This window comes from Ricinus communis, chromosome 3, assembly GCF_019578655.1.
Source record: "Ricinus communis isolate WT05 ecotype wild-type chromosome 3, ASM1957865v1, whole genome shotgun sequence".
In the NCBI taxonomy this organism is placed as follows: domain Eukaryota; kingdom Viridiplantae; phylum Streptophyta; class Magnoliopsida; order Malpighiales; family Euphorbiaceae; genus Ricinus; species Ricinus communis.
In genome coordinates, this window is record NC_063258.1 from 14,557,980 (window position 1) to 14,584,443 (window position 26,464).

A 26,464-nucleotide genomic window follows, 5' to 3' on the forward strand; every position below is an offset into this window, starting at 1 on the left:
GCTTTATGAATATATTTTTTTTATTTTTTCTTACTAAAGGTCATCGCCTGCCTCTATGTACTTGAGTCTTGATTTCGTAATTAACTATTATAAAAAGAGAAAGAGATTCATCTTGCTTATTTGTTTGCTTAATCATTGAATTGAGTGCTTGGTAAATGCTTTTGACTCAACCTCCCATTGCTCTATCTCCGATAGCTTCCAGCCGATAATAACGATAGATATATAGAAAGTGTGCAGTGAGGGATCTTTCTAGGTAGCTAGTCCTACTCGGCCCAAGCAATGCCCAAAGACTCCTATGTTTTTCTTGGTTGGAGCAACCCAACCGGTGATTTCTGTCTTCTAGAGAGCAAGAATTAGTCTCTCTTTTTTTTGGAGGTGGCGCAGAGCTATCAGAAAATGAAGTAGATCAAATGATTGTTCTAGAATGGTTATTTCTTATGAAAAATCTAGTCCGATGGTTGTTCTCCACTAATCACAAGGATATAGAGACTCTAGTTTTTTTATCTTTGGTGCCTTAAAGTTAGAATCTCTTTATAACGATTGATTATTATGTAAGCCTTAAGCTTTAATCCACCTTTATTAAACTTGGTTAATTCTTAATCCGATAAATTAATTAACCTTACCTCTAAAGGGAAATTAACCTGTTCTTGCAATTAAATTTCCAAACTTTATTAGAATTTCTCAATTGCTAAAAGAGTTCTATGAATAGTAATCAATACAATCAATATAACGACAACTAGATTTATATTATTAATTGCAAAACGAATATAAGAAAGGACACTCAACCAATCTTAATAATTCAGTACAAAGCCAACGTAGCAAGGAACCCCTATGGGTTCAACCAATCTAGCTACACAGTTCATGTCTAAAGCAAATAGGAATTCAACTACAATGAAAGAATAAAGAAATTGAAACATATACACCTTTATCCTAGAATTGGATGAATAGCTCAAAGCCTTGATCTACACTGTAGTCGATCTTCATAATTGCTTCTTGATTTGCTCCAAAACTCCTCCTCATTCTTCAAGCTTCAATCCAAAACCTAGAATCACGAATCTGATGTTCTAAGGTGGAATCAGTCTCATGGAAGCCGCCCTGAAATGCCTAAAACACGTATAGTAAAATTACAATGGAAGATGAAGAGTCAAAATCGCCGATCCGGAACTCATTTTGGTTCGTTGAATTTATACTATGGATATATTTAAACAACTGCACATGTTGATTCCCAAAAGTCAACCCAAGGTCAAATGCTTCTGATTTGGTCTATTTGTGCCCGAAATTGATCTAAAATTGCTTTAACACTGATGATGGACCTATAAAATCTCCTAAAATATGAAAGGACACAAAACACGAGTGATCTTAGAACAAAAACACATTAAATGCTAAGAAAATGCATAATAATATGCATGCAAACATGTATAGAACTATGCATATCAACGAAGCGGCGATCAAATTCTTTATGGGAATCATCAACTTTATAATGTTTTAATAACAGCTCATGCTTTTTAATGATCTCTTTTATGGTTATGCCAACAATGATAAGTGGATTTGGTAATTGGTCTATTTCGATTCTGATAAGTGCACTTGACATGGAATTTCCACGATTAAATAATATTTCATTCTACTGGTTGTTGCCACCAAGTCTCTTACACCTATTAAGCTCAGCCTTAGTGGAAGTGGGTAGTGGCACTGGGTGGACGGTCTATCCACCCTTAAGTGGTATTACCAGCCATTCTAGAGGAGCAGTTGATTCAGTAATTTCTAGTGTTCATCTATATGGTGTTTCATCCATTTTAGATTCTATCAATTTTATAACAACTTTCTCCAACATGCATGGACCTGGAATGACTATGCATAGATCACCCCTATTTGTGGGGTCTGTTGTCACTTTGTATAGGGCTGTGCCCCCTAAGAAAAAAGCCCTTTAGTAAAGCCTAAATATACTTATTAAAAACGAAAGCGCTAACGTGCCTTATATTAAAAAATTAGTTTATTTGAAAAGGAACCTTTCGCCTTTATTGATATGATATAAAACAAACTTACTTACTAATAAAATGGCAAGAAACACCTTCTTTCTCAAAGTTAAGTTTCTCGCTTAGAAATATTGCAACATTAGCGCTTTACTAATATAATAGAAAGTCAAGGCTCTTCTACTTTTCTACGAATCTACAACTCTCTGTATTGAGCGAGACTCCATCCATATCTCTTCCGTACTAGTGGGTTATTCTTCATTTGTTTTTCCATTTTATCATTTGTTTGACAGCTTCTTAAACTACGCTCCATTTTAGATAGGTTTTCAGTCTTAATCAAGTCAGGGATGCGTCGGCCGGTGGTTGCTTATTCTCGTCTGAGAATTGTACTACTTTTTTTATTTAAAAAAAAGAAAGGGGTCGATTTAAGCTCCTTCCCTTCCATTGCATAGCCGCGCTAGAAGGTATTATGAGCCATGTGTCCCATGCATCTAACCAGCTTGTGTGGTTCACCAGTTCCACTGAAAAATCTCATTTGTTGAAGCAGAGGATAGTGCGCTTTAGGCGCCATACGAGACACTTCTCTTCTTTTATTTTGGTTTATTCACTAATTTGAAGCTTAACACTTGTTTTCTTATTGGGGGCGGCATTCTTGAATGAAGTATATCCGGACCAAATTAGCACTTCTCAGATCAAGCTAGGCCTTTCCAATTGAGCTGGGCGTCGGGACCCTAGATGCGCTAGCGATCGGAAAATAGGGGGTGGTTGCCCAGGTTTCTCAGCCTGATAACCTGCACCTCGCGTTTATGATATCTACATTCAACTGTGCCCCAGAGACACAGTCGAAGCACGCCCGACCAGTGTCCTTCTTTCACGACATGCTCTAGTGTCGGGTATATTCTTGTGGTCTTATAGTGTTAGAAGAAGCTGTGTCCGTCGCGGACATCTGCAACATCCTCCCACATTTTTTTTAATATAGGACAAAGGAAAAGACTGACCCATTTTCGGTGACTTTCGCGATCGCCCTCACTGAATCGACTTGAATCTGAACTACGGTTTAGATCAAGTTTGATCGAAATTGGATTTCCTTTTCGTGCCATATGCACTTAGACTGACTTCTTTCCTTTTTCTTCCCAGTCCAATATTTATTCTTGAAAGTCCATGTAAAAGCATACTCTCAAAATTGTTGATCCTTCAGTGATCTTAACAATGGATTTTCCATTGTAAATTCGTATAAAGCAATTAACGAATGCCAAAAAAATAGAAGATCTATGTGACCAAATTCTCCTATTCAAAACAAGATCTCTCTTCTTCTTCATTCTCAATAGGAATGAATCAACAAAACTTCCCTTCCATATAGATCATCATGGCATGAACTCATTTCTACATTTCTCCACCCTGCCCTAAATCTAGCTTTGGTGGGCTTCCCTCAAGGTGACGCCGAAAGTCTACCTCCTTTTATGTGCCCCTCATCTCCACTCTATGCCATTGGATGTATGTTGGCACAGGAACGGCCGCTTGATCACCCTATCTACTTTGCAAGTAGATGACTTTTCGATTGGGAATTAGATAAGCACCGAACCTTCTTTATCATGATCCGCCCAACACTTAAGACTCGAGATTGAGCACCAGAGCGGCTCATAACAAGGTACCAAAAAGAAGAATGTGATAAGTTCATATTCTCCAGATTCGACTATAAACCAGATAGTGAGGATGGAAATAAGCATAAGCTACCTCGTTTTTGCTCCCGTCTTTCCCGCTTCCATCTTTCGTGGATGGCCCCATATATATCTCTTAAAGCTTCTATTTGATCCATGTAGCTATTTATTTGTGCCTTTACTTCCCGCGACTTCTTTTTATAGCTCTACCGCCAACACTACTGTTGCTTATGGGACCGAATCAATAAAAAAAACCTAGATCAAGTGGTTATACCCCTTTCGCTGGGGGAACTGGGTATTCAATGGGCTATGAATCTGGATATTTACTCCTTTACAGAACTGAAATTGAGATTCAAGGATTTTTGCTGTCTCAAGTGGGTAGTCATTATTAGTCAAGCTTTGGCTCCTGAATGGTAACTGGATCCGTCTAAAGGGAAACTAATTCTCAATTGCAATCTATATCTATTCAAAGTGGTTTTGTATTCATATATGGGCTAGATAGTGCTTTTATCTTTTAAAATGGGCCATTAATGCATCAATGGAGTCAACTTAATCTTCCATTTTTTTAGAAGTTGGTCGACCTTGACGTATATATACTATATTGCAGTTCCCACCTCCATGTGTATTGCGTGTTTGCTCCAATCAGGGTCAATGAAGTCAACTACCTTTCCTGCAGATGCCGCTTCAATGACTACTACTCTTGGGAAATGTTCCTCATGCTATTGGATTAATGTTTCAATGTGTTTTAGGGCTATGACTCAAAATTTGGGTCTCTTCAACCTACTGCTCGCTTTAACGGTGTCTGGATCAACAGTATCTATCATTAAAGGTAGTCTTCCTGGGTAGTCACATACGGGCATAAGTAGCCACCTAAGGTTTATGGCATCATAAAGTAGATAGTTGCTCTTATCTAAGGGGTTGGGTATGATCTTCATGGATAGTAATTCTATTTTTATTATCGTGATACGGATGAAGATCTCGATGATTCAGATTATGATCTCGATTTAGTCGACTCTGTTGATTCAGTAGATTGGCCGGTTGAACACTTTCTAGCAACACCAAAAGCTCCGATAGTAGGATGGGGGTTCAATTTATCTAGCCCTTGGTTTATGAAATCCCGATTTGAACATCCAAATGAAGGGAAAGAACGAACCCTACTTCTCTTCTCTGATCCACTATTATGTAGCCGAATTTCTTAAACTTAAAATGGCTCTTCAGGACGATGAGAGTCTCATTTATGTTCCTCCTAACTGGCTTATTGATGATATGATCGACATTGCTTGTTTGTTTGATGACTGTCCCATTCAATCAACTTATGTACTTGGGGAGCTCCCCATTCTAACTTCACCACTTCGTGGGATTCTACTCCTCTCCTTTATACTCGAGTGGCTCCGCTCCTCATAAACTTCGACTCAACTAAAGTCCGAGTCTAAAAAAAGTGCTTGTTTGTCCAATCAGGTGGGAGATTCAAATTGTGCGTGTCTATAAGCTGTTTTAGATTCTCATTGATACCGGCTTTAACCGCATCAACTTCCTTCTCCTATAGATATAGAGGGTTTTCGACTTGTTGTGGGGCAAGGGGAGGCTCCGGATGAATTTGATCCTGAATCAATTGACATAAGTTATGGATAAGGTGAAGGAGTGAGACTTCTTTTTTCATGCGAAATTCATTCTTTCTCTTTTTTTAAAGACACACCGCCACTCGCGTATCCCGAAGACACTTTCTAAAATAGTTGTTTGAAGATAGAAGGTGAGGGCTTTCCTCACAGATTCAATGGGAATGATTTTTTTCATTCAGCATGGTGCAGCCTACACTTTGATGAGCACAATGCAATTCATGTCACAGATACGTTATTGTCTCCAACTATACTACGATATTTTCATTTATCGAAAATCCACTATAAGTGCTATTTAGTACATCTCCTCGTCTGTGTAGAATAATTTTTTCTTTCCTTCAAGGGTAGCCGTGCTGCCGTTGTAAACCCAGTGAGTAAGCGGAGTCCTTCTCACTTTCAAGGAAAGGCCTTCTACCTTGAAAAGTCTTACTTTTTCCAAACGACATGGTCCTAGGCATTTTCATAGACTAGCCTGCTTTCTATCTTACTGTAAGAAATTCCTCGTCTACTTGCCAAACCTTCTTCTTAAAAATGCTAATAACACATTTATGTTATTCTCGAGGGAATGCGAGCTCTTATAAGGTACTTATACTTATACAATTTGCCTCAAAGCTTATCTCTTAGACAGATTGGGGGTGCGGCTATTTCCACCAACAAAAGTGAGACAGTAAGGCAACTCAACTAAGAATGGGAGACACTTCACTTGCTTCGGGAAGGCCTTTAAACCAGCTTCCTCTCCTTCAATAGAGACTAAGTATTAGGGCCAACTCGACTGCCTAACTAGTAGGGTATTTTCATAGTGTTGGCAGCAACAGGTTTCTAGAGGTAATCCAAGGGCTGCACTTTCTTCATATGAAAACACTAGTCTAATAACTTTACAGCCAAGGAAATCTTCAAAGGGATAGATGCGCCAAACTTAGAACAGTCCTAGATCGTTTCCTCAAAAGTAGGTAACCAATTACTGTCTTGAAGGGCGGTGGGTGAGTTTAACTAGAAAGAGATAAGATTAATCTACAAGTAAGGAGAGGTATTAATAGGCAGAGAGCTTTCATTTATCCTTGTTGTCTTTGTCTTGTCTAAGTAAGTAATGCATGAATTACCACTTAAGAAAGGTTCTTTGAGCATTGAAATGCCGCTGACGAAACATCAAGCAATAAAAGATAGGATTCCACTGACTTGTGAAAGCATGCATTAAATAAAACTATTGTTGGTAAACTATGAGATCATCGTCGATCGACCTTTTAACCTATTGCTTGGCGGTAGTCAACTTATCAAGTTCTATGCCTAGCGGTGGAGAGAAGCTTGTGGATTATACTTATGTTATTTTTTTTCTTGCGTTTATAAAATCGTACGAACGGGAATTTCTTACGTGTTTAGGGCATGTGCCAGATTACTTAAAGTGAAAAATCATTTTCATATAGATAGAAGAATATTTCTACTGTTATGTTAGAACCGTAGTCATTTCAAATGAAAGTTTATAGTATATAACATAGAAAGTGTTGTGTCAGTAGAGATAAGATAAGGAGTATAGGCCATTAATAAGTGGCCAAGGTCTAAGCAGCAAAGGAGGGGGAAGTAGAGAACGTTGGAGTTTTGGTTGTGCCACCTGAACATTTAGAATTCTCTTCCAATTGCAACTCCTCTAAGGAAGTGCACTCAAAAGAGTGAGGAAATGGTTTGGGGTTCAAGAAGGATCCGCGGATCCCGCTCTATGGGACTGAGATTTCATCCTTAGATATGAGGAATTCTTCGTTGGTGGTAAGTTAGCCGTGAATGGACTCTAACTCTAATGGCTGAGCTAGGTATGTATGCTTACCAAAGTAAAGACATTTGCTCCTTCTCTTTCTCAGTCATGATGCAAATCATTTGTTCAAGACTGGTGGTCATCGAAATTGTCATCTTAGAAAGTGCCTCCACCAAAGCTTTTATATAGGTCTGCTAATGCATAAGTAAATCCCAAATACTTGCATTAGTCCGTGCCTTCCTAAGTTGTTCTAGGATCATATCTTCTTTTTCGTCCGACTTTTCATTTAGTTTCTCTCCTTTCTATTCTTTTCCCATTTCTTTAATAAGTTTCGTCTCTGGTTGTTGGTAGTATCTTCCACTTCTAGTCATATTATTCACGCGTCTAGAGAAATTACAAAGGAAGATGAAGAGTCAAAATCGTGAAACCTTTTCTCTTTATTGGCTCATTCAATTTTATACTATGCGCCAACACGGGCTATGTCCAGGCCATTTTGGTCTCTCAATGACTAAATGAGCTGAATCTAGCAAGGGTGTATTCCAGCCCGTGTTGAACACGGGCCATTCTCTAGGCATGTTCTCAAGAACCGTGTCGCTTCAAAGTGCTTAAGCTACACGGCCTCGGAATTTCTGAACGGGAACTCAACCCAAGGTCAGATGCTTCTGATTATGTTCGTTTTCACCCAGAATTGATAAAAGATTGCTCGAGCACTGATGATGGATCTATAAAATCTCCTAGAATACAAAAGGATACAAAATATGGGTGATTTTGGAATAAAACCCAATGCATGCTAAGAAAATGCACAATAATATGCAAGCAAACATGTGTGAAACTATGCACATCAAATCACCCTATACTTAAGCTTTTGCTTGTCCTTAAGCAATCAACAACTCAACTCATAAAAATGCAGTCAACAAGACCTCAAAGTTCATGCCCCTAGGCCACAACAAATAGCATTCAACAGATCTTAAAGGAAACTCAATCATAAGACAAATTGAAAATTATTAATAGAGAATGGAGATAGTATCAATGCATGAATAACTTAAACAACAACTCAATCACAAACATCAAAAACCAATGCCTCACAGGGCTCATCCAAGTCACTCAAAGTGTGTAAAAGGTGAAAAAAAAATCCATCAAAGCAAATGCACAGAACCCGCTTACCATAAGCTTGCTCATAAATCATATCTCAGCTATTGCAAACAAATGAAAATACCAAAATCAAAGGGTCTTTACAAGGGTTGTAATGGGGCTAAGGTAAAGGTATGGAAATTTTGGGAGAGAAGTGTGAAAATACTAGAAATCCTTGCAATAAACAACAATGTATGCTCAAAGGATTAAATGCCCAAAAATATAAAGAAAAGATATTCACTAAATCCTCAATTTATAGAATAATGCTTGAAAATACTATAAATCCAATAAAGAGATAAATAAATAAAGAATTTTGTTGTTTAGTTTTGTTTTTTTTTCAACAAAATTGGACTAGCAGCTTAGAAGAGAACTGCTGCATACAACTGAATAAAGTAAAGAGCAAAAATAAAGTTTGGATTGGAGGGAGCATCTTTAGATATCAAAAGGACTTAGGTAATTTACCAACATAGGAAATGGCATTTTAATCCCAAATAAGAGTGAGCAAATCATAAAAATTTCAGCCTAAAGATAAAAGAAAGATGAAACAAAAAGGTTAAAATGTAAAGTGTGAAATGGTGTAAAAATGAAGAAAGGGGTAAAGGCACAAACATGGCTAACTAATGGAAACACAAAGGGTAGGCTTTTGGCCAAGTGTGGTGAATCCTAAGTTGCCCAAATCATCTCATGGTATTCACGAATTCATGTAACCTGAACAAGCATTACAGAGCAAGTTGTAGAAGTAAAGCCATGTATAATGCACACTCAAACAAGAAATATAAAGAGCATATGTATAATGAATGCTCAAAATGGCTCAAAATCTCACATTTGATGTGTGGCATTAATTGTAATTGGTTCTTAACATCATTAATTGAGTCATCACTTAAGAAATACATGCATATGACATAAACAAAATTCTAAGTTAAAATTTGACAGCTCGAGAAAAATTTAAGTAACCTCGGTAGAGTTGATGTATTAAACACCATTAATTATTTTCCAAGGACAATGAACAATAAAGAAAAGTAACTACAATTCTATAATTCAAATTGTCAATCACCTCAAAAATAGCATAACTCAAGTGCATAAAAACATAGTATCCTAGCATCCTAACAATATACATGATCAGGGATAGCCATTTCAAACACATCCAAAAGTCACAAGAAAGAGAAAGGAACATACAATTTACACACCCCACACTTAAAGAACACATTGTCCTCAGTGTAAAACGAAGTAGGTACCTCGCATGGGAAGTACAAATAAGAGAAGAAAAAGCAATAATATCCAAGTACATAAAATATAAGAAAAATAAAGTAAATACACGTAGAAAATTGAAGAAAATCTAGTGGAGACTACCCTGATAATCTGCCAAGGCTGGTGGAGTGAAAATTGGTGTGCCCTTGGTAGGAGTTGTGCTAATAGTCGGTGGAGGGTGCTGAGCAGGAGCTGTGCTTATAGTCGGTAGATGGTCCTGAGTGGCAGGTGAAGCTGGTGGAGGCTAGGTCGCATCTGGGAAACAACCATTGAGATCCAGGTTAATATCACCTATGTCATCAAAGAATTGCTGCACTCTATCATCCCCGTGGTCGGCCATCCAACGGGTACGCCATCTAATCGGCCTGTAATCGCTCTCGAGGCCCTCCAAAAGCTACTGCAGTACGTCGTTAAAACACCAGAGTTGCACTCTGGTCTCCTGCCAGAACTACCTGAACTCAGTAAAGTGTTGTTGTTGAAGGTTTGAAATCCTGTCTAAGTGATCTACAAGAGCACCTATCTAAGCACTGGAAGTGCTAGCAGTGTATGAAGATGAAGCAACAGGAGAGGGGGCGAAAGCATGCACCGGCTCAGGTATGTTGCGTGGTCTGAGCTCTGATACATCTACAGCTAGGTCATGTGGTGCTCTAGCTCTGGCCTCCCTAGCCTCCCATAAGATCCGGCTAACCAATCTGTACTTTATGCCATGGCGCCCTTGAAAAGTTGTCACCATCCGCATGTTAATCATCTAGCGGACTCCCACTGGTAACATGTCCCCTATCTGGGTCAGCTTACCCAAACAGCGATCCAGAACATCTAACCTTCTAGCTAACCGTGTGATGTAGGGGTAAGATAGAGATGTATCTTCTTAGACTCCCTCACAAAGCTCCTAATCTGACTGGCTAGGAGATAGCCAAGTTCTAGCTTCTTGCGCTGGTGTAGTGCCCAAAGGATGAAGACCTTGGTCTGTGTCACTATCCCAAAGCTCTCCCCTCTACCTGTAATGGTGTATACCATAAGTGAATATAGATATCAGAGTCGGTCTAGAATGAGTGACACGTTCGAGCGGCTCGGATAGTAATGCTCTGTATTGGTTACAATCTTATCCCCTATCCTCTTACAAGGGATGGGGTGAGTATATAGCCATCCATGGTAAGCCTCTCTGGTGATCTCCTCATGAGTCCATAGCCCCAAGTGCATCCCAAACTAAGGCACCCTCATAAAAAACTGATTGTCCCCCAGCCTGAAAGAAATGGCATCTGGCTGATGCCAATCAGTGATCTGTTGTAGAACTCTATAGTGAGCTCCCGGTACATAGGCTCAATGATGTCGAAGAAGGGAACGTAAGGTAGGGTCTCAAAGAGCTCTTTGACCTTCGAGGCTAGTCCGACCCTCTCTAGTGTGATGAAGTCAATACAACGTCCAGTCCCTACTTACTGCCATCGAAGTGCTGCTCGTGGTCTACAGACTAAAAAGTTAAAAGTCGGTGTCACACGGGAGCTGGTGGTAGTGCTAAGTGTCACGTGCCCGCCTCGCAACCAGGCAAGGAAGGCTACCGATGCGCCAAAAAACTGCCCAACGAATGCCCGTATGGACGGATACGGCCGTGTTGGTTTCAACACTGCCCGTGTTGACCAACACGCCCACGAACACGCCCGTTTTGTTTCAACCCCTGCCCGTGTTTACCAACACGCCCAAGGACACGCCCGTGTTGGTTGGATACAAATGCGAAAGGCCTAGAAGCTTCGGGAACACGGCCACAGTAGGTAACACGGCTAATTACCCCAGACCGTGTTCCTAACACGGCCTTGAGCACGGCCATTTGAGAAGGGAGGAAGAAAAAGAGGAAGAGAGAGGAAGGGAGAGAGAGAAAAGAGAGAAAGAGGGCTTGAGAGTGAGAGTCCATTAAAGGGAACAAGGGCAGTAATAAAAGAAGAGTGTGTGGGCACAAGGTGTGCCAAAATGTAGCCCTATAGAAGGAAAGAGTGTTGCTCTACATAGAGCAAAGAGAGATGCTCTATGTAGAGATAATTGTAGGAATAGTTATGTAAATTAATACATGTTAAGGTGTGTGTGATATATGAAAGAAGAGAGCTTGTAGAGAGAGAAAGTGTGCTCATTGTAAGTAGCTTTAGTGCGAATTAATCAATACAAGTATACACTTCCACAACTCTTGCGTCTCTTTGTGCCACTTTCGTGAATTTACTTCCGCTAGCGTATTTGCTATTATTCTGCCGGGTTTGGCAATCAAGGGTAGGCTGACTAGCTATCTTAACTTTCGGGGAAATCAAGCAAGCTAGGCCGCACGTGGGCAAAGTTTTGGAGATAAAACAAAACTCACGTGACATAAGGGTCTTTAAGGTGCAGGTGACTCTGCAGTATCTTTGGTCTTTGGACCACTCTTGCTTAGAAGAAGAGGCATCTGTATCTGTGCAACGTCTCTTGTATTGAGTCTATCGTGGAGGCTGCTGTCTGGTACGCTCTAACCTTGTACCTGAAAAGATATTAGTCAGTGACAAAAGAATTAAAAAAATGCATACATAGCAGCTAAACAATTCGAACATCACAAAAATAGCCGAAATTTCAGTAGCATAACGGCTGAAAATGGAAACATAGAAAATTTGAGACATTAGCAAATGGCTCAAACCTCAAATTCCTGCAGAGAAACAATACCAATGGCATTCTAGCATGAAATAGAAAATTCAACAAAATAATGCCTAATGGTAATCCCATATAAATTAATAAGCAACAATAACCAAAATTTCAAAATTCAGCAATGTAGGGCAGATTAAAAGAACGCATAATTAACTTGCAAAACTAAAAAACTGAAATTAATCTAACAACTTAAACCAAATAAAACAACGAAAATATAGAGTATACATAAAAATTGGAAATTAAATAACTAAGCTAAACAACAAAAAGTAAAATTACATGAAAATAAAAAACTAATTAAAAATGCAATTAATTTACGATAATTTTAATGATAATAACAGTAGAAACAAGTGAAAAATAAAATAGCAAAATTATCAAAAAAGATAATGAGAATGGACTAACAAAAATATTAAATAAACAAGCAGAGAATTAAAAACTAAAAATTGCAAATCAAAAGAAATTAGATAATGAAGAAGAAAACTTACTTTATTGATGACGAAATGCGAGAAAAATACACAAGTAAAGAGAATACTAGAGAATTTGGAAAAAATTTTGAAACGGTCTCGATACGCCCGTGATGTGATTCTGTGTATATATAGTCATTCTCCGCCGACACGCCCATGTTGTGGATTGTGTTCGCAACATGGGTCATGCTCGTTGTCTGGACCATGTCCGTGTATGCCTTCTAATGAACACAATTTTAACATGGACCATGTTGGAAATCGTGTAACTCTCAGGAACTATGTAGCTCCATTTTCCACAACCAACACGCCTTGGGCAATCAAACAGGGGCCATGTTTGAAACCGTGCCAAACTCGTGTTGATACCTAGAAACGTGCTTTCACTCCGTTTTGTGCACTAACACCTATATAAACTAGTAATCTATACAACCAAGTAAATTTCAACCAAAAACAACATAAAAAATGAGAAGACTTAAGTTCAAAGTCAACCAAAATATAAAATGCTAAAAAATTCAGAAATGCAAAGGATAAGCTCGAGAATGCCTCTTGAGAGCGCTTCTTTTGACCGAGCCGTGTAGTTGGACTTAAACAAAAGGTCACTCACGCTGGAATAAAACTATATTGACCCACTCCTCAACCTCAAACAAGTCTCCATGATAATGCTTCAAGCGATGACCATTCACCTTGAAATTTCCCTTCTCCGGATGATGCAACTCGACTATGCCATATGGGAACACTAGTTGGATCATGAACGGTCCTAACCAATGACTCCTGAGCTTCCTTGGGGACAAACGGAGACGTGAATTATAGAGTAAAACTTGGTCTCCAACTTGAAACTCCTTAGAGCCTCTCAACCGCTTGTCGTGCCACTTCTTGGTCCCCTCCTTATAGATGAATGAGCTACCATAACCTTGCTGGCGCCTGATAAGCATCATAATACACATGTTTTCATGCCCGATTGTTTACATTTTTATGCATGATTATCCCGTTTTATGCTAGAATCACCTATCTTTTGTTTCCTTTCTCGTTTCAGGCCACTTTCGAAGGACATCATCAATAATTGAGGGAAATACGTGTGATTATGGACCAAAATCAATCAAATTGGGTGAGGACTAGCACCCTGAGGGTTGAGCACGGCCTGGACTTCGGCCGTGCTGAATTGCCAAGAAGCTATCCCCAATTGTGCCATTTCAGCACGCCTTCCGAAGCCACCACGGCCTCCAGTACGGCTTGTGGTGGCTCAGCACCGGCTTGGGCATGGCCTGGAAGGAGTCGGCCTGACGGACTCCACAGTTGCATAGCACGGACTCGTGGTCTTTGAATCATCATGACTGGACTCGGCCATGCTGAATCAACTATATAGGCAATTTTGAATTCTTTTGGAAAAGGAGACGAAGTTTGGACTCAATTCCAAGACACACACTTAATCAATTGTTTCCTATACCTCAATTGTAGACCTTGAGAGATCAAATTCATCAATTGAAGGAGGGATTTCACTTGTTCCAACATCAAATTGAAGATCAAGACAAACTTTGGGAGCATTCAAGAGGCAACTAGGGTTTGAGATTTTGAATTTGCAAATTTAGGGTTTCTCATTCAGCTTGAAAGAGAAGGGTGTACATGCCTTTAATTTTCTTTTCCTTATTTTGTTCCCTAATTGCTTTAACCATGAACATGAGTAGCTAGATCTTTTGAATCCATTAGGGTTCACCTTTGTTGATGGATTATGCTTAATTGTTAGTTTTATAATTGTTATTCTTGCAATCTTCTTGCTATTTAGTAATAAAAGTTTGATTCAGTTAATTTGAGACGTTGAATTAATTGTTTATTGGGTTGTTTCTTCACATTGAGAAATGCTTGTTACAATTGGACATTGAATAGTAAGGACTGGTAGTTAACACTTAGAGATAAGGTTGATTTACTCGTCGGATTAAGAATTAATAACTCTTAATAGTTTTAAATCATACTTAATGCTAATCTGTAGCAATCCGATAGGAAGAGATTCCATTAGGTTAGTGTAGGTTTAGGAATTCGGTAAGCTCGAGAGAGGAACCAGGATTCAATTCAGGATTTAGGCACGGATAAGCAATATCGGCAATCCATAAAATCCATCTTTAGAATTCCATCACTTAGGCTCCCTTTTGGGTTTGTTTCTCTCTTTGCAATTGTCTTTTGATTGTTCGTTGTTCTTCATTTACTTATTTGCACTCATAATCATTAGCTGGTACGTTAGAACTTTCACACCCTATTTCAGACTAGATAACATAGCAAACATTAGTAACTCTAGGTTCACCCGATCTCTAGGGATACGACCTTGATACTCACTAGTGCTAGGCTGCATCGGTAGGTTCACTGCCTTAGGTGTAGGTTGCATAAAGAGCCCATCAAGTTTTTGGCCACATTGCGGGGAGCGATAGCAGTGAACTAGAGTGAATTGTTTTTGTGTTAATTTAGTCATTGTTTGTTTATTCATTTATTCTTTATTTTTATTATTATTTATTATTATATTATTTTTGATTGATTGGTGGTTCTTTGGTTGTCGGTTTCAAGTAGTATATGACCAGGAGCTCTAACCCTGATCCAATAGCACCCTTATCTGACCCGGAGCGCTCTCTCAGATTATTGAGACGACGTTTGCAGGCAGTTGAGGAGGAGGATAGAGTTACGGTTCAAGTTCAAGGAACTGACGCGATGGAAAACCTCAACCCCCAGGCCGATGATGATCAAAGGACTATGTACGAGTTTGCTCGACCCTCTTTAAATGGGATGAAAACGAGTATAGTCAGACCTGCTATAGCGGCCAACAATTTTGAGATAAAGGCCAATGTTATCCAGATGATCCAACAAAACGTGCAGTTTGGAGGATTGCCCAGCGAGGATCCCAATGGAACAACCGATGATGCCATTCGGCTGAGATTGTTTCCATTTTCCTTGAGGGGCAGAGCAAAGAGATGGCTGCAATCTCTTCCACAACAGACGATCACTACCTGGAAGGTGTTGGCCGAAAAGTTTTTATATAAGTATTTTCCTCTCGCTAAAACTGCTAAACTTAGAAATGACATCTTCTTTTGTGCAGTTTGATGATGAAAGCATGTACGATGCATGGGAGAGATTTAAAGATCTTTTAAATGCTGCCCACATCACGGATTGCTAGTGTGGATGCAGGTTTAGACCTTCTACAGCGGGTTGAACCTTGCAACGAGGCAGATGGTGGATGCTGCAGTAAGTGGGGAGCTAAACAGTAAGACGCCCGAGCAGGCTCAGAACTTGATAGATGAAATGGCCATGAACAACTATCAGTGGCAATCCTCTAGGAGCCGACCAGGAAGACAGGGAGTGGTCAACCAAGTGGACTCTACAGTAGCCTTGGCAGCTCAAGAGGAGCTTCTAGCCAAGAAGATCGACCAACTCAGATGCTTGGGTTCATGCAAATAACGTTGGTATCGTGAGTTTTGTGGTGGCCCACATTACGATTAAGCTGTCTGCGGGAGGTATGTTTGCTTCATCTTCTACTAGTTTTCCATCTAATTCGCTATGTCTTCCGATGTTGAAGCAGGTTGATTATACGGGAATGCCCCGGCGACAGAATAACCCTTACAAAGAATACATACAACCCTGGATGGCGAATGATCCCAATTTCAGTTGGATGAACAATAATGCCCAAGGTCCGGCTAGGTGTTCAAAGACTTCATCAACAAAAGAATACAACAACCGGTTGGGCTGCACAAGCTCCTCCTCCACAAGAAAAGAAGTCAAATTTAGAGGAGCTTATGATGAAGTTTGTGACGTCTGAAATGAGATTCCAGACCGATAGTGTAGTTAAGAATCAGCAGGCCTCGATTCAGAACTTGGAGACTCAAATTGGCCAAATTTCTAACATGCTTTCGGAGAGACCTTCGGATCGCTCCCACTACAAAGTCAAGCAGGGGAGCATTGCGAGGCTATCACACAGGCGTTCGGTAAGAAATTGACTGGTTCTTTGCCTTTGGGCCGATAAGGATAATACAATCGTGCGGGTCAAGCCGGGCTAAGGAAGGACCAGACCTTGAGGTGGTAGAGAATGAGAGAAAGAAAGAAGCGAGCAAAAGTGCCTGTATGAGCATCGACCCGGTTCCATATCCCTGCAAGGTTGAGGCGGGATAAGGTGGACAACCAATCGATGTAAGTTTCTTGACTTATTTAAGCGGTGAAAATTAACTTACCTTTTGTTTTGGCAATTTCACGGTCTTAGAAATGCAAGTTTTAAAGGAGATTTTGAGCAACAAGAGGAAGTTCGAGGATCTTGGTCGGGGTGGTGCTTAATGAGGAGTGTTCGGACTATTCTCTAGAACAAACGCCCACTTAAGCGGCGAGATCCAGGGAGTTTACTATCCCTTGTACGATTGGTGATTTATCAATTAGTGGTGCATTGGCTGATTTAGGAGCTAGCATTAACTTAATGCCCACTAGTTTATTTGCCAAAATAGGGTTGGATGAACCTAAGCCTACTAGGATGAGTGTTCAGTTAGCAGATAGGACTGTTAAAATTCCTAGACGTATTGTTGAAGATGTACTTGTAAAGGTAGATAAATTTATCTTTCCTGTGGATTTTATAGTAATGGATATGGAGGGTGAAAGCACTGTGCCTCTTATCCTGGGTAGGCCTTTCCTAGCTACATCGAGGGCTGTTATCGATGTAAGCGATGGAAAGCTTAAGCTTAGAGTTGATGATGAGACCATTACCTTTGACCTAGCCACTTCTATGAGACAGTCACTGGACTATGATGATACTGTATATTCTATTGATGTGATTGATGATGTGGTTGAGTCCCATTTGCAAGAAATTTTATGTTCTGACCCTTTGCAAGTAGCATTAGCTAAGGATGAGGAGGAGTTGTCCAACGAGCAAGTGTTGGAGCAACTCACTGCTTTATTAAGCCGAGCTTGTCAACTGATCCCTATCTTTTCTTGACAGTCGGGGTGTAGAAAGTAAAGACTTCATTCGAGGACCCACCAGTCTTAGGCGGAAGGAGTTACTGAGCCACTTGGTTTATGCCTTCCTAGATGAAGAGAAGCGCTTACCGAGTAATCATAGCGGTAGATCTAACTCCGAAGAACAAGCCATGCTGTTGGAAGTTCTAAGGAAGTACAAGAAGGCCTTTGCTTTCAAGATAGCCGATATCCCGGGCATAAATCCAAGTTTCTGCTCTCATAAGATTTCATTGGAGGACACTTTCAGGCCGGTTGTTCAGCCTCAAAGACGACTCAATCCGAACATGAAAGAAGTGGTAAAGAAGGAGGTAATTAAACTTCTTGATACAGGTTTGATATATCCCATTTCTGACAGTTCGTGGGTTAGTCCTGTGTAGGTTGTACCCAAGAAAGGAGGCATCACAGTGGTAAGGAATGAGAAGGAGGCATCACAGACGGTAACATGCTTCCGAGTTTGCATTGATTACCGTAGGCTTAATGATGCAACTCGGAAGGACCATTTCCCTTTTCCTTTCATTGATCATATGATTAAACGTTTAGCAGGTCACATGTTTTATTGTTTTCTTTATGGCTTTTCAGGTTACTTTCGATTCTATTGCACGAGGACCGAAGACTACCCTCACCCGCCTCATGGGGACGTTCGCTTATAGACGGATGCCATTCGAACTGTGCAATGCATCGGCTACATTTCAGCGGTGCATGATGGCTATTTTTAAGGACATGATTGAGGAGTCTATGGAGGTATTTATGGATGACTTCTCTATTTTTGGTAATTCTTTCTCTCTTTGTTTGGCAAACCTTGAGCGCATGTTAGCTAGGTGTATTGAGGCTAACTTGGTACTAAACTGGGAAAAATGTCATTTCATGGTGAGAGAGGGGATTGTTTTAGGGCATAAGATCTCTCAGGCTGGGATGGAGGTCGATAGAGCTAAGGTAGAAGTAATGTCTAAGCTACCTCCTCCTAGTTCTGTTAAGGCTGTTAGGAGTTTTCTGGGCCATGCAAGGTTTTATAGGAGATTTATTAAAGATTTTTCTAAGATTGCTAGGCCTCTCACTCAATTGTTAGTTAAAGATGTACCTTTTATTTTTGATGATGCATGCTTGGCAGCTTTTGAGTTACTTAACAAACTTAACTCATTGATCAAGGTTTGTCTGATTGGGGGCTGCCTGAACTGATGTGTGATGCTAGTGATTATGCGATTGGAGCTGTGCTTGGACGGAGGATTGAAAAGAAGTTCCAACCCATTTACTATGCTAGCAAGACTTTGAGGAGACCAGGAACACTACACCACCACAGAGGAGTTATTGGTCATTGTTTACGCCTTCGACAAGTTTAGATCATACCTCGTTCTCTCCAAAACAATTGTCTTCATGGACCACTTTGGGCGTTGAGGTACTTATTCCTGAAAATGATGCGAAACCGAGATTGATTCGGTGGATTCTTTTGTTATGAGAATTTGATGTCGAGATCAAGGATAAGAAGGGCGCGGAGAATCCGGCAAATGGACCACTTATCGAGATTGGAAAATCCTCACTTGGATGCACTTGATGAGACGGCCATAGACGATCGATTTCTAGAAGAACATTTATATGTCACTCGGTATACCCGATACTCCTGGTTTTCGGATTATGCTAACTATTTGGTTGCTAGGGTTCTACCAAAGGGTATGACTTATCGTGAAAGAAGAAATTCTTCATTGATTTGAAATACTATATTTGGGAAGATCCCTTTTGTTTAAAGTATGTGCGGATCGGGTAATTCGGCCGTTGTGTATATGGCGAAGAGACTCTCCAAATATTGAAGCAACGCCATGAGGGACCCACTGGAGGTCATCAAGCGTGAAACCATACGAGGAAGGTGCTTTGGAGGAAGGATTCTATTGGCTCAGCTCTTCCAGGCCTTACGAAATTTGTTCGGGTTTGTGACCTTGCCGTGTAGAGGTAATATCTCTTCTCGTGATGAGATGCCCCAAACCCGGTGTGCAAGTCGTTGAGATTTTTGATGTTTGGGGCATCGACTTCATGGGACCCTTTCCCTCTTCATATGGTAATAAGTACATTCACAGTTCTTTGTTGAATATTTCTCTAAGTGGCACGAACCTCGGTACATGTACTGATGATGCCGGGGTTGTCTGCAGGTTCCTTAGCGATTGTTTGCTAGGTTTGGCATACCTAGGGGCGCTTATTAGTGATAGAAGAACACATTTCTAGCGTGATTAGAAAAAGTATTTAAGCGGTACGGAGTTACTCATCGATTCTCTACTCCCTATCACCCCCAGACTAGTGGGCAGGTTGAGGTAACTAATAGGGGTATTAAATGTATTTTAGAGAGAACCGTTAGTACCGGTAGGAAGGACTAGACTCTTAAGTTAGATGATGCATTATGGGCATTTAGGACTACTTTTAGGACATCTATAGGTTTTACACCCTATCGCCTTGTTTATGGAAAGTCATGTCATTTGCCTATTGAGTTAGAGCATAGGGCACTTCGGGCCCTTAGAACTTGTAACTTTGATATTGATTCTGTAGGTAAGGAGCAACTAAGAAAGCAAGGACTAAGAAATGGCATGATCAAAGGATTCATGAGCCTAAGGAGTTTCAGGTTGGGGATCGAGTGTTGCTTTACATCTCTCGCCTTCGTCTGTTTCCTGGGAAGCTGTAGACTCGTTGGTCTGGACCATTTCAGATTGAACAATTCTTTCCATATGGAGTGGTAGAGTTACATCATCCAGAGAAGGGAGACTTCAAAGTGAACGGCCATCGGCTGAAGCAATGCCATTGTAACTCGTTGGATAGTGAGCAACGAGTTGACCTGGCTTTGTATGCACAGGAAGGGTGATCCGAATGAGTCAAGCTTAAGACTCTGCAAAATAAATAAATAAATAAATAAGCACTTCTATACATTCAACTTGAATTATACTTTCATGCTTTTAATTAGTTGTGATTGTTTCATTAATTTCCTTTGACTTTATTATAGTTGCTTAACAGTAATTAGGGTTTTTAATTTTTTGGACTTATGTAATCGGAGAGGATGGACTCTTCCGTTTGACCATATCTACTTGTTTTATGATCTAATTACATGCGTAAATGTGTTAAATACAGGTATGGTGCAAGGCGACTCGAGATGGCAAAGGAAAGCCTAGAAACACCCCGTTTCACCATGATTTTCGTGGCCATCACGGGCTACAACACCAGGTCGTGCTCATCAGCACGGCTAGAGTCAAGCCCGTGTTGAAAGATAAAGAATAAATGGTCACGGCTTCTGAAGGCATCACGGGATACAACCACCATGCTATGCTCATTAGCAGTAGTGCTGCACTTTCATGGTGCCAAGGTGCTCACAAGAAGGCTAAAGGCTCGGCCGCAGGTGAGTCCTGGCTATCTTCGGTCGACCTGGCCTTACCTCACTGTCTTGAGCCACATGCCTATAAGAAGGGGAGGCCTTCGAAAACTTTGCTTCCCTTTTGTTTTTCTTAGCTCAAAGGTGTTGTTCTTATACCCTTATCTCACCTTTCTCACTTTCCTCAGCAAACTCAAGTAAGTCTCTTCATTTGTTGCTTTATTCTTCTTTTTTTTTATGATTTGACTTCTATTTTATACATATACTTTTGTTAGGACATGCTAGGATATCTTGGTGGCTTTATATTATAACCATATGACCTTAGTTAGGTTAATTTACATTAGTTGTTGTGTTTGCGGTGTAGTCGGTTATGAAAATGATAAGTGTGGGGTTTTGGTGGAAATAAAATTTGCCTACACCATGCAAAGCATGAATAATGTTTAGACTAAAATTGCAATTGCTGGTTCATGATAAATTAGATTGGTATGTATCGGCTTATTAGTTTATACAAGTTTTTGGTTAGTCGAATTATAATCATTATGCTGTTGATTTTCGGTAGATTATTTCGTTCATTAACTTGAATTCTTGCAAAAAAAAAAACTAATAATTCATTGCATTAGGTGATATGACGGACCGCGATAAATCTCGTAAAAAGCAACTGAAACGCATCGCTACCAGCAAGCGATCGCGTGGTAAAGGAACGTCTTCCTCCACAGCACCAGAACTAGCACCAGCACCAGCACTTCCACCTCCACCACAACAGCAAATAGTCTGACCTCGGAAAGTACCTGTTGTGAACGTATCCACACCTGGCCATCATCCATTGTGGACATTCCCTAATGCAGACAATTAAAGTAGATTCCAAGTCATGAGATGGAAGCAAGTGATGGCGGGCCGTTGCATAGACTTCACATCCCTAGAGAGAGTGGGATTGGCTCAAGATGTGCACACACTGTTCGAGACTCTGCCGTATGCGAGATTCTTTGACATCATTGAGCCAACCTACCGTGAGCTTACGATCGAGTTCCTCAGCACCTTCTTCCTGCGACGGATCATAAACTGGCATCGACTGATGCAATTTATTTCAGGCTTGGGGGAAGGGAGTTCTCGATGTCGGTCCCATAATTTAGCATGCATTTGGGATTATGGACTGAACAAGAAATCTCGGGGGAGGAGTATCAAGGATGTCTCTACATCCACCCAATTTCATATGACACCATGTGGGACTCATTGGTAATGAGGCCGGAAACATACTACCCAAGCAGGTCTAAGGCTTCTAGCTCTGGGACCATCTCCGCTACCTTCACACCCTACTATCTTACACCATTCTGGTGGGGGCGAGTTTGGGGCGATAACCTGGTGATGTCTTTATTCTCTGGGCTATGCAACATCAGAAGAAGCTAGACTAAGGATATTTATTGGCTCGCCAAATCCGTTCATTTATAGTAGACGCCCAGAAGAAGATGCATTGTTATTTCGGTCCGTATGTGACTAGGTTAGCTAAGAGACTGGATGTATTGGACGACTGTCTCTCGAAGCTTTCAAATATTGGTGACATGACACCACTAGGAATCAGACAGATGATCAACATGCAGATGATCACGGCCACTAGAGATCCACATGGTATTGAATATAGGCTCGTGAGCACAATAGTCAAGGAGGCTAGAGAGGCAGCGGCTAGAGGAGCCCAACATCCGTCGGCCGCGATTCCGGATGTTAGGATTCCTAACCCAGCTAGAGTGTTTATTCCCTCATCTGGAGCCTCATCCTCTCATTCGGCAGGGACATCGAGCGTTCAGATCATTCGGCATTCCCATTCCGATTCGGTAGAAGAGCGGTTATATTTTCCATTTTCTTTTCTGTTATTTATTTCCTTTTGTATTTGTTTCTTTCATTATGAGTAGCTAGGATAGCCGAACCCATTGGGGTTCACCTTTGTTTATGGATTGTGTTTAATTATTGGATTTTTATCTGCCATTTTTGTATTCTTCTTACTGTCTAGTAAAAAAATTTGATTCAATTAATTTGAGATGTTAAATTAATTGTCTTTTGGGTTGTTTCTTGACATTGAGAAATGCTTTTTACAACTGGAAATTAAATGGTAAGAACTGGTAGTTAACACTTAGAGATAAGGTTGATTCACCCGCCGAATTAAGAATTAACAATTCTTAATAGTTCTAAATCACGCTTAATGCTAATCTGTAATAATCTGATAGGAAGAGATTCCATTAGGTTAGTGCAGATTTAGGAACTCAGTGAGCTCGAGAGAGGAGCGGAGTTCGATTCAGGATTTAGGCACAGGTAGCAAGATTGGTAGTTTATAAAATCAACCTTAAATTCCATCACTTAGGTCCCCTTTGGATTTGCTTCTTTGTTACGGTTTTCTTTCGATTATCAGTTGTTGTTGTTCCTTTATTTGCATTCATAAGCATTAGTTAATTAATTTAGACTTCTCACACCTTATTTTAGACTAAATAACATAACGAACAGTAGTAACTTTAGGTTTACCCAATCTCCAGGGATACAACTTTGATACTCACTAGTGCTAGACCACATCGATAGGTTCACTGCCTTAGGTGTAGGTTGCATAAGTAGCCCCTCAAAGCTTTGCTTCGTAGACAACTTCACTTCCTTGTCACTTCTTTTGAACGACTAGCTTCTAAAGTGGGTGACTTGGTAAGCAACAAGCTACCTTCAGTATCGGTAAAATCCCTATAGAAAAAGAATAGGCCAAAATGGTGGGGAAGGCGGGCCTCCCTACTTCAATGGAAAGGGGGGAATCGCCATTTCACAGCCATTCCTCTACAACTACCTTTCGCCCAAGGGACATCGTTAGAGAACAATGTCGAAAACAGGGTGAGAACATTTTGTTGTTACGCCCTTTAAGTGTTGGTTCTTCCATATTTAGATATGGAGATAGATTGATGTAAATGATTTGATGCATGTTTATTGACTATTTATCAGTCGTTTATTTGCGTGTTTGAGTCATATTTATTCCTGTTTGATTGCACTTTGGTATGTTTATGAATTCTTCAGGTTTTCAAACTCTTTGATAGAGATTGATTGATTTACGGGCAGAAACAAAGCTATTTGGATGATTTATGCATATTAGATGTTATCAGAGTCGATTCCTTGTTAACACGCATTTCGAGGCTTTTGCACGACCTTGGACAATTTCAGAAATTTGGCATTTCGTGGAGGTTGGTGCTCGTTGCCCGGGCCGTTGCACGGGCTATGCATACCTGCACGGGCCGTGCATATCTACACGAGCCATGCATATCTACACGGGCCGCGCATATACGCATGGACCATGGCACGGGCGTGCATATTTAAACGGACCATGGCACGAACTGTGGCACGGCTATGGCACTTTTGCCCATAAATAGGCGCACGCCACACGAGACAGGGTTCCGCTTTTGATTTCTGGACTTCCCTACGCGAGCGACCCCTCACTTTTGCACCTCTGTTTTTGACATTTTGGGACACCAACGTCAGTTTAAAGGATTGATTTGTAGGATTCAAGCAAAGATTGAAGTTTCTAGATGATTGACCGAGACATCCGAGATCCATACTTGAGGCTAGTTTCAGAATTGGCACTTGCGACATTCCCATTCCGATTCGATAGAAGAGGGGTTATATGTTCCATTTTCTTTTCTGTTATTTATTTCCTTTTGTATTTGTTTCTTTCATTATGAGTAGCTAGACTGCTGAACCCATTGGGGTTCACCTTTGTTTATGGATTGTGTTTAATTATTGGATTTTTATCTGCCATTTTTGTAATCTTCTTACTGTTTAGTAATAAAATTTGATTCAATTAATTTGAGACGTTAAATTAATTATCTTTTGGGTTGTTTCTTGACATTGAGAAATGCTTTTTACAATTGGAAATTAAATAGTAAGAACTGGTAGTTAACACTTAGGGATAAGGTTAATTCACTCGCCGAATTAAGAATTAACAACTCTTAATAGTTCTAAATCACGCTTAATGCTAATCTGTAATACTTTGATAGGAAGAGATTCCATTAAGTTAATACAGATTTAGGAACTTAGTGAGCTCGAGAGAGGAGCCAAGTTCGATTCAGGATTTAGGCACGGGTAGAAAGATTGGCAATTTATAAAATCAACCTTAGAATTCCATCACTTAGGTCCCCTTTGGGTTTGCTTCTTTGTTACAGTTGTCTTTCGATTGTCAGTTGCTGTTGTTCCTTTATTTGCATTCGTAAGCATTAGTTAATTAATTTAGAATTTTTCACACCTTATTTCAGACTAAATAATATAACGAACAAATTGGCAAATTGGCAGAAATATATGTGTCAGAAATTGTGCAACAAAGTGATTCATTAGACAAATTGGCAGAAATATATGTGTTAGAAATTGTAAGATTACATGGAGTGCCAACATCAATTGTGTCAGGCAGAGATCCGCGATTTATATCTCATTTTTTGGGAAGTTTGCAAAGAGCTTTAGGGACAAAATTACATTTCAGTACAGCATTTCACCCCCAGACAGATGGACAATCGAAGAGGACAATTCAAACATTAAAAGATATGTTAAGAGCTTGTATTCTCGAATTTAAAGGGAATTGGGATGAGCACTTACCATTGATTGAATTTGGTTCTAATAACAGTTATCATTTGAGTATCGGTATGGCTCCATATGAAGCTCTATATGGCAGAAGATGTAGAAGTCTTGTTTGTTGGGACATAGATGGATTACGACAATTAGAAGATCCTGAATTGATACAAGAAACTGTAGACAATATTCAAATAGTCAAAAAATGCTTAAAGGCTGCACAAGACAGACAAAAGAGTTATATGGACAAGCATAGAAGAGAGATGGAGTATGAAGTGGGTGAAAAAGTGTTTTTGAGAGTGTCACCATGAAAGGGCATTATACGGTTTGGCAGGCAAGGAAAATTATGTTCGAGATAGATTGGCTCTTATGAGATATTGGAAAGAGTTGGTCCCTTAGCTTATCGGTTAGCACTTCCATAGGAATTATCGCAGGCACATGATGTGTTCCATGTTTCTATGTTAAGAAGATATAGATCTGACCCTAGCCATATAGTATAAGAGTAAAAAATATAGTTAACTGAAGATTTAAGTTATAAAGAGGAACTTGTTGGAATTCTCGATAGGCAGATAAAGAAGTTACGTAACAAGGAAATTCCAATAGTAAAGGTTAAGTGGAGTCAACATTCACCAAAAGAAGCTACATGGGAAGTGGAAAAAGACATGAGAGTTTAATACCCTTATACTCTTCTTGACCTGACAAGTGGTCGAGCCTATCTTTGGTCGACGAGGCGAGTCCAGCCGTCTTGATCCTAGGGTTCCATTATGTCGACCTCTTCCAAGCCATGCCCAAGCCGGTGCTGAGTCACCACGGGCCATGGTGGAGGCCGTGGTGGCTACAGAAATCGTGCTAGAAGGCACTCTCGGAATGCAGCTAGTTGGCAATTCAACACAGCCGGAGTCCAGGCCGTGCTAAACCCTCGGGGTGCTAGTCCTCACCTAATTTGATGGATTTTGGTCTGTAATCACGCGTATTTCCCTCGATTATTGATAGTGTCCTTCGAGAATGACCTGAAACGAGAAAGGAAACAAAAGACAGGTGATTCTAGCATAAAACGGGATAATCATGCATAAATATGTAAACAATTGGGCATGAAAACAT

At 40.2% G+C, this 26,464-nt stretch overlaps 1 protein-coding gene and 1 non-coding gene across 2 annotated transcripts; one reads left to right on the forward strand and one right to left on the reverse strand.

Annotated features, from left to right (window-relative positions):
* Positions 1 to 1,535: 1,535 nt before the first annotated feature.
* Positions 1,536 to 1,928, forward strand: LOC125369552 (cytochrome c oxidase subunit 1-like). The gene has a single exon (XM_048372323.1). It carries the CDS (start codon positions 1,536 to 1,538, stop codon positions 1,926 to 1,928), a length of 393 nt encoding a protein of 130 aa, XP_048228280.1.
* Positions 1,929 to 15,525: 13,597 nt separating this feature from the next.
* LOC125369608 lies at positions 15,526 to 15,629 on the reverse strand. Its single transcript, XR_007215285.1, has one exon. It is a non-coding gene; the product is annotated as a small nucleolar RNA R71 (small nucleolar RNA).
* Between the last annotated feature and the right edge of the window lie 10,835 nt (positions 15,630 to 26,464).

Bases quoted from the DNA above. Each gene is read 5' to 3' on its own strand.
- LOC125369552 (XM_048372323.1), top strand. From the start codon at position 1,536: ATGATAAGTGGATTTGGTAATTGGTCTATTTCGATTCTGATAAGTGCA.